Source organism: Entelurus aequoreus, linkage group LG05 (genome assembly GCF_033978785.1).
Source record: "Entelurus aequoreus isolate RoL-2023_Sb linkage group LG05, RoL_Eaeq_v1.1, whole genome shotgun sequence".
Taxonomy (NCBI): Eukaryota; Metazoa; Chordata; class Actinopteri; order Syngnathiformes; family Syngnathidae; genus Entelurus; species Entelurus aequoreus.
This window is the reverse complement of record NC_084735.1, coordinates 50,749,260-50,757,758: the sequence shown is the minus strand read 5'-3', so window position 1 is coordinate 50,757,758 and position 8,499 is coordinate 50,749,260. Positions and strand designations below refer to the sequence as shown.

At 34.9% G+C, this 8,499-nt stretch overlaps 1 protein-coding gene across 2 annotated transcripts in view; it reads right to left on the bottom strand.

The window, feature by feature from the left end:
- Positions 1 to 363: 363 nt before the first annotated feature.
- Positions 364 to 8,499, bottom strand: part of capns1a (calpain, small subunit 1 a) — a 218,874-nt gene continuing 210,738 nt past the window's right edge. For both annotated transcript variants that reach the window (XM_062048327.1, XM_062048326.1), the window contains exons 9-11: positions 2,270 to 2,386; positions 2,112 to 2,170; positions 364 to 2,026 (exon numbers count right to left, since the gene is read on the bottom strand). In XM_062048327.1, the coding sequence (XP_061904311.1) occupies positions 2,000 to 2,026; positions 2,112 to 2,170; positions 2,270 to 2,386 (203 nt within the window). In that variant the 3' untranslated portion in view covers positions 364 to 1,999. The remainder of the gene's footprint in view (positions 2,027 to 2,111; positions 2,171 to 2,269; positions 2,387 to 8,499) is intronic.

Here is an 8,499-nt window from a genome sequence, read left to right as displayed (position 1 = left end):
TCATACATATTGTACATTCAAAATGCAACAACAACAAAACCAATAGGGTGTATACAGGCTAAGCTGTGGGTGTCCATAGTGAAAAATCTAAATATGCAAGGTCCACTTTAAGATTTTTATACAGAGTATTTCCTAATAATACATCATTACATGCCGAGCGCCAATAAAAAATTAGCTAAGTGCTGATAAGGCCCCTGTATTACACTGCCTGTTGAACAATAACATGAATGTCCAAAGTGACTCGAGGCCCGGGAGGCCATTACCGCTTGTTTTGCCCCTATGCATATTTAAACAGTACAGTTAATTCAGCAGTAGTTTATATCTGCCACAGTATTCCATAAATAAGTGAAATTCATCCAAACATGATGACCACACCTTCTTTATTCCCAACACAGCACAAATACATAGTTTGTCAAGCAGTTTAAATTGGCGACATCTACAATGACCAACTTTGAAAAAGGCACCTTAATTATTGCCAGCATGCATTAGTGGCATACACATGTGGCCACCTATAATGATTTCACATACTATGCTGGTGGAGACTATCCACCAAATGTGCAGGTAGCAAATAGTAAACATAAAAAGCGGTAAAGGTGGCCCTGTCGCATTAATGCTGAACAGAAAATGGCATATTGTCAACCTGTCTAAAAAAAAAAAAACATGTCTTTGTATCTTTAAACAAATTAAAACCACATGTGAAACACCTTGGTTATACAACAAACTCCTTCAGTCAATCAAATTTTAAAACTATGAATATGAGGTGACATTACATTACATTATACTCTCTATGAATTGATGTATATATTTTTTATAACACTTTATTCTATGCAGTGGATCCTGTTTATGTCAACATCCCTCTGATAGCTCATTGACGTCAACATAAGTAGTTGTCGACATAGCCAAAATCCAAACTAAAATCCATTATTGCTTGCGAATTACTTTACAAGAGACAGAAGCAGGATGGTCCATTTATTTATCATTATATTTTATAATTATATTTAATATAGTTGCATACTGCAGCCAACGGGAGCTTTTGTGACCTGTTTTTAAAAAGGTTTTATTGTTGTTTATATACCAGAAAATATATATTGTGAGAATCAATTAGAATTGAGAATCGTGTTGAATCAAGACCTGATTTTCAATAGAATCATCACCCTAAGAATTGGAATTGAATGGAAACGTCAGCTGTTTTAACATTCATATCCCAAAAAACTAAGAATGCTGCAACACGTCAACATAAACTGACCATTTTTTCATAGAAATTGCAAATTTGGGTCTCAAATTTTAAACTGACAATCATGTATGTTGACGCCCCCTTAAGCAGGAACTTTTTAGTAATAAGATCACAGTGGACTAGGATTTGAGTTTGTGACCAAAGATAGTAATCAGATTTGATATTGAAATAGGCTCATGCATTTTTCCACCTTATTGCTATACTTCAAACCTTGCCGCTGTGTCACAAATTAAAAATTAATTAAAAATGAAGTGTACTAAAATCGACAGCTTTGTGCCTCTTGATATACAATGGAAAAAAGTTTTTAAAAGTGTAACATACACATTTTAAACTGAAAACCTCAAATTTGTTGAATAAAATGAAAATTTCATGACTTGCTACTTTACATTTTACAGTGTTTATAAAATTCATGTGCATGTACTGGACACCCTCTTCACATTTCATTTTGACTTGGGTGCAGATTAAAAGTGATTGTTAAACACAAACTTTGACACAAACTTAGCACGCAATCACATTGGCAAACTAAGTTGTCTTCAGCAAACTGTTTGTGCTTCCCTGGGTTGACTACATTGTTTATACCTTAGTAGTGTGGCACAGCTGTTGCAGAGCAATGCTCTGGTGATCATGCATTGATCTGAAAATAACATTCACAGACAAATGTGTGGGGGAAATAAAAAAAAATGAGGAGTTGATAAGAAGTGCATGAAATGTATATAGAAGTAACATCTAAAAACAAAGATTCCAAGCAGGAATATTCTTCTGAACTTAAGAATACATGGTCAGTTGAAGCCACTGTAAAGACAAAAGCATACAGAAGATAACTTTGAGTATCAGATCAAACTAAAAATAGTTTTTAACAAAAGTAAGCTTTGATTACCTCCTGAACGTTGACTTTGATAGTCCCATTGTTATCCTTATCCAGCGTTTTAAAGGCACCTGAGTAAGATGAAGCAAACAATGTCAAAACTAAATCAGTCATTCAGCGCAGGGATCATACGATGGAAAAGCACAGTGACGCCGGGTATAAAAACTTACGGCACATGGCATCCAGCCTTACGAGACAGCCGATGTAGTTGTCAAAATCCATGTTTCCGCTGTCGTCACTGTATCTGCGAATTAGTATCTGGAACAGCTGCTCACTGAGAGGAAACCCTAAAGAAAAGGCGAACATTTTAACACTGTGACCGTTTTACTGGCTTAAAGGGGTCTTATGATGATTTTAATCTACAATGTAAACGCCTCCTTGTACTCTAGATCATATGAATTGGATTTGCTTTGATGTAAATTGTGTGTAAATGTTGCTGCACCGTCACATTTATAACCCATTTTTTGAGTCTGTCTGCAAATTAAACTACACCCTTATCTCCATAAGTATCATAATTTATATTTCGATAATGTACACAGTTAAATATATATCTTTAAGTCGTCGCCAATTTTTTCCCCCCTAGACACCATCAAAAATAAACTTTATAAACATTATATGGAGTCACCTGGTCACATTAAGTTAACTTGCACACTCTCCAAAGGATTGAGACCTGTATAAAAAAAGCTGTTTTTAACAGAATTTATGTCACTACGTGTCACACGACAGTGTTATGTGCATGCCACGATTAGATGAAAATATTACTTTATTCTCCAGAGGTCTAGCTGAGAGGTTTACTTAATGTCTAAATAAGTACATCCACCTCGCTGTGACGTCACAATGTAGCCGGACTGCAAAAACCCGCAAACAAAGGCATCTCAAACTGTGTGCAAGCTCAGACCAAAATGCATGAACATATGATTTGATGCATTGGCATTGTTTAACACGAGTATCCAACATTGTAACATTTATGAGTCAGAAAAGACATAATTCATCATAGGTTCCTTTGAACTATTTTTATTTACTCAAATTAAATCAAAGAACACAAAAGGAAAGCTGGGAAGAAACAAACCATGTTGTTTTAACAGGCTTTTGTTATTACTGATATTTGGCAGGCATACTGGTTTTCAAACACCTTACTTTTCAACAAAATGTTGCCTTGGTTTTCATACACCGTCTAAATTATCCTATGACCAAAACTTGCGTACCATTCCACAGAATCAAGTGGCCAAAAAAACAATCCCACACCTTGGTCACGCAGTCTGTGTTTTTTTTAGTATGACTGCAAAATAATCAGCCATGGGGCCAAAGAAAGTTGCGTCTGCCAGCACTTTATTAAGAAGGTGAGAAACACTGTTGAATTCACAAAGAACTTGCAGCAAAGTATGAAGACATTTGCATGGATTTCACCTTCCCTCCTCACTCACAGCTCATTCGTTTTGCCAAGAAGAATTTTCAATAAAAGTGAAAGTAATTAAAATGTTAATTTATACATTTTCTTCCTCATGTTTATGTAATAGGGATGCACAAAAAAAAATTTCAAATCGATATGGATACCTTTCTGCTTCTAAAAACCAAAACTGATCATTTATTTCAACTTATTTAATAAAAAAAAATATTTAACTCTAAAGTAGTTTGTGTACACCAGAAGGTAAGAAAGACTGGCAACCCCGTTGTACTTTTCAAACACTGCAGCGGTAGAAATACACCCCAGACCTTTCTTTGTTTGAGTTTGAGTTTATTTCGAACATGCAAGCATACAACATGATACATCACAATTTCCAGTTTCTTTTCAACATGTTCGAAAAGGAGTAGGAAGAAGCAGAGCTTATTTAATCCTACCCCTTTTCTTTACCTAACAGTTGCAAAACTTTTTGTTCACTTCCTGTTCACAATTTGTTCACAATAAACTCCATAAGTAATCACAATAAAAATAAATAAATAAATAATAGTAAGAATTTAATAATAATAATTGGTGAAGTAAGTCATATTTCATATGATGAGATAAGTAAGATTACTTTAAGAATGAATGAATGGATGGATGAAATAAATTGAGAATGTTTGTCATGGTTCTTCTTCTTTGTACTTTGTAAACACTTTAAGTTTGAAGAGTTTCTTGAAGTGTATCATATTAGTACATTGTTTGATTGCTTTGCTTAATCCATTCCATAATTTAATTCCACATACTGATATACTGAAGGTCTTAAGTGTTGTACGTGCAAACAAATGTTTTAAATTACGTTTTTCTCTAAGATTATATTTATCCTCTTTTTTTGAGAAGAATTGTTGTATATTCTTGGGTAGCAGGTTATAGTTTGCTTTGTGCATAATTTTAGCTGTTTGCAAATTCACTATGTCGTGGAATTTCAGTATTTTTGATTCAATAAATAAAGGGTTTGTATGTTCTCTATATCCAACATTATGTATTATTCTAACTGATGTTTTTTGTAACACCGTTAATGAATGAAGTGTACTTTTGTAATTATTTCCCCATATTTCTACACAGTAGCTCAGATATGGTAACACTAGTGAGCAGTAGAGAATATGAAGGGATTTTTGGTCTAGAACATGTTTTGCTTTATTCATTATTGACGTGTTTCTTGCAACTTTATGTTGTATATTTTTTACGTGAGATTTCCAGTTCAATTTATCATCAATCATTATACCTAGAAATTTGGTTTCATTTACTCTTTCAATTTCTATTCCGTCTATTTGTATTTGTGTTTGACTTTCTCTTCTACTGTTACCAAATAGCATTATTTTAGTTTTACTAAGATTCAACGATAGTCTGTTTTTGTCAAACCATCTTTTTAATTTGTTAATTTCTTCTGTTATTATTTGTATTATCTCCTGTGTGTTCTCTCCTGAACAAAACGCTGTTGTATCATCCGCAAATAATACTAACTTTAAATCTTTTGTAACTTTACAAATGTCATTTATATAGAGATTGAATAATTTAGGTCCTAGTATTGATCCCTGAGGTACACCACAGGATATATTTAGCGTTGTAGACGTGTGTTCGCCTAGCTTCACGTATTGTTTCCTGTTCGTTAGATAACTTCTTATCCAGTTTAAGACTAACCCTCTGATGCCATATCGTTCTAGTTTTTTGATTAAAATATTGTGATTAATTGTGTCAAATGCTTTAGTTAGATCCATAAAAACCGCTGCCGCACATTTTTTACTATCTATTACATTGGTAATTTCTTCTGTAATTTCAATTAAAGCCATTGAAGTTGAAACATTAGCTCTGTATCCATATTGGTTCTCTTCGAGTATTCTATTTTTATTTATGAAACTTTCTAATCTGTTATTGAACAGTTTTTCAATGATTTTAGAAAATTGTGGAAGTAGAGAAACAGGTCTATAATTTGTAAATTGATGTTTGTCTCTAGTCTTATAAATTGGTGCAACTTTAGCTATTTTCATTTTGTTTGGAAATGTACCTGTTTGAAATGATAGGTTACTAATATACATTAATGGTCCTGAGATCTCTTCAATAACCTTTTTTATCGTTTCCATATCAATTCCGTTACAATCAGTTGAAATCTTAGATTTACATTTTTTGACGATTGTAACTATTTCCTCCTGTGTCACATTACTGAGGAACATGGAGTTGGGATTTCGCTCTATGGTATCATTATAGTCCTCAATTGGAACTGGGTCTGGAATCCTTTCCTTCCAATTTTGGTCCAATATTTACAAAATAATTATTGAAACTTTCAACTACTTCCTTTATGTTGTAATTTTTTTTATTTTCATCTAAAAAGTATTGAGGGTAGTCCCTCTTAGTTCCATTTTTAATAATGCTATTGAGGATGCCCCATGTTGCTCTCATATTTTTGTTCCTGTCCAATAATTTACTGTAATATTCTTTTCTACATGATCGTAGTATGTCTGTTAACTTGTTTTTATACTTTTTGTACTTAATTTCTGCCTCTATAGTTCTTTGTGCTATACATTTTTTATATAGTGTATTCTTCTTCTTACAAGCATTTTTTAATCCTTTTGTCATCCATGGTTGATTATTCTTTCTCTGCTTGTTACTGAGTTGTATCCATGGACAATGTTTGTCATAAAGTATTATGAACTTGTTTAAGAAATGTTCATATGCTTCATCAACCTCTTTTTCATTATACACATTTATACACATACACATTTTCTTGTTCAACAAACTTTGATGTTGTTTTAATAATCTCTATAAGTGTAGGTGGATGCAATCCTGAATCTAGGTCCTCTTGTTTAGTCGTCCCTTGGAACATAGTAGTGCCGATGCTGAATTTAGGTGCTTGTTTTCTGTCAGAGTCCATTATCATCGTTGTTGTGGTAGCTGTGTAAACTTTAAAAAATTGTCCAGGTCCTTGATGTCATGGACAACAATTACTCTTGCTTCTGGACTTCCATTCAGTTTGATGTAGATTTTACAGTTGGCGCTCCAAGTTCCCTGGATTTTTCCCTGCCTTCTCAAGTCGCGTGCTTTCTTGGCGATTCCAGCATTACGTTTTGTTAGATGCTCATTCATGTACACATTTGTTCCCTTCAGCTTCTTTCCCTGTCTCAGCAATGCCATTTTAGATTTTCTATTTACGAGTTTCACGAGCACGACTGGAGTGGCGTTGTTGTTTCTTCCGTTCAGTGGGATGCATGTTTCGATGGTATTAATGTCAATTTCAATTTCTTTTGATTGCAGAAAGTTGACCACTTGCTGTTCTGCTGAGACCATATCCATTTCATCTGGTTCACCTTCATTATTCACAGCTTTCGCATAGGATCTTGGTTTAATTCGGTGCCCTGTCACAATGATATCATTCATTTGTTTATCCTGATCCATTTCATCTATGATGTTCCTCAGCATGTTGTTGTCTTCTTGAAGGATCTTCATTTGTTTGCTCATTTCAGTGGCTTCTTTATTTCTGGAGTTGTTCTCTTTTTTCATTTCTTTAATTTCTTCTTTCATTTCTTTCATATCCTCTTTCCATCCATCCATCAATTCTTCCAATTTTTCTATAATTTCTTCTTTAAATTCCTGGAGTATTTTTTGTAGTATCTCTTCTTGAATCCCATCATGTCCTGTGCCCAGCTTCAAGTCAGTCTTTCCAGTCAATCCTTTAACTTTTGGCATCGCGGCAGTCACTGACGTCAGCGCCTCTTATGTCTTAAGGGCAGTTACTTCTTTAGCGACTTGCGGCACTTTTAACTTGTTTTTTCAACAATTTCGTACCTTGCGCCGTTCAGAGATCAATTTGAGGTGTCAGCCTGTCAACTTATATCACTCTGCGACGTCGGGATCACTTTAAAACAGCTGTAAACTCGCCGTAACTTTTGGTTGCTAGGCAACCACTTTGAACTGCGGGAGGCGCCTTTGGCTTGAGGCTAACGGCTTATCCACTCGACTTATTTCAGCGTATCAGTGCCTCTCAACTGACCAAAATCAGATCGAAGATGCCAGGTGACTCTCCTGTGGCTGTGATCGCAAATCAGTGGTCAAAATCTTCAGACTTAACAAAAACTCCGGTAGCAGAAGCGGAGCTTTTTTTCTTTGCGTCCTTTCTCATTGACAGGAAGTGACGCATTGAGGCTTGTTTTGGGGTAGTTACTTTAACAACAGGCGTCTTCTTGAGCTTTCAAAACAACGTTGCAGCGATATTGACATTTCAAATGGCTGATAATGTTTGATGTGTTGAAGCACGATGACAAATCCTTTCTAGTGCAATGTTTGGAGAACATTTGGTACAAACAACGAGCAAAAATTCTTGCTCTGAATCAGTGTAGACGTCCAACACGATCAACATGTTTACAATAAGCTCAGAGGAAGTTTACGACAGGCTAACCGCATGGCGAGTACGAGAGGAGGAGCGCTTGACTTGCTCACCTTTACACACCTACAGCCAAGTACAGGTAATCTCGCCTGATTGGAGCATTTTTTATGAATTGGTTGTCATCAATTCTTATATAGGCATGACAAATATTGTGCACCCCTAATAAATACAGTATTTGACATTGTTTTCTACATGAATTTGGGGTGTCTGGAACGAATTGCAGTCTTTCCTCGCCATAAAGTTTGCAGCTTTCACTATCACATATAATACCTATTTCTGGTTTAAATTGGGCATTTTCAAGCATATAAATGGTTTATTACCTAAAAATATCAATACTACAGTATTAGTCACTGGATGAGACCAAACCCATCAGAGCATGCTGATCAGTATCGTGGCTCAGCTTCAGGCAGTATTCCTATATTGGGTAAAACAAGTGTAAAGGTAACAATGAAGGTGTTATTTGAAGTTTCTCATGATGTTAAAACCCTTATTTAGAAGGTTGTAAACATGTTGTATGTGCCTGTTGTGGAAATATTCAACTTATAAATAATAATTTGTATTTTGCGGAAATTCATTTAACACGG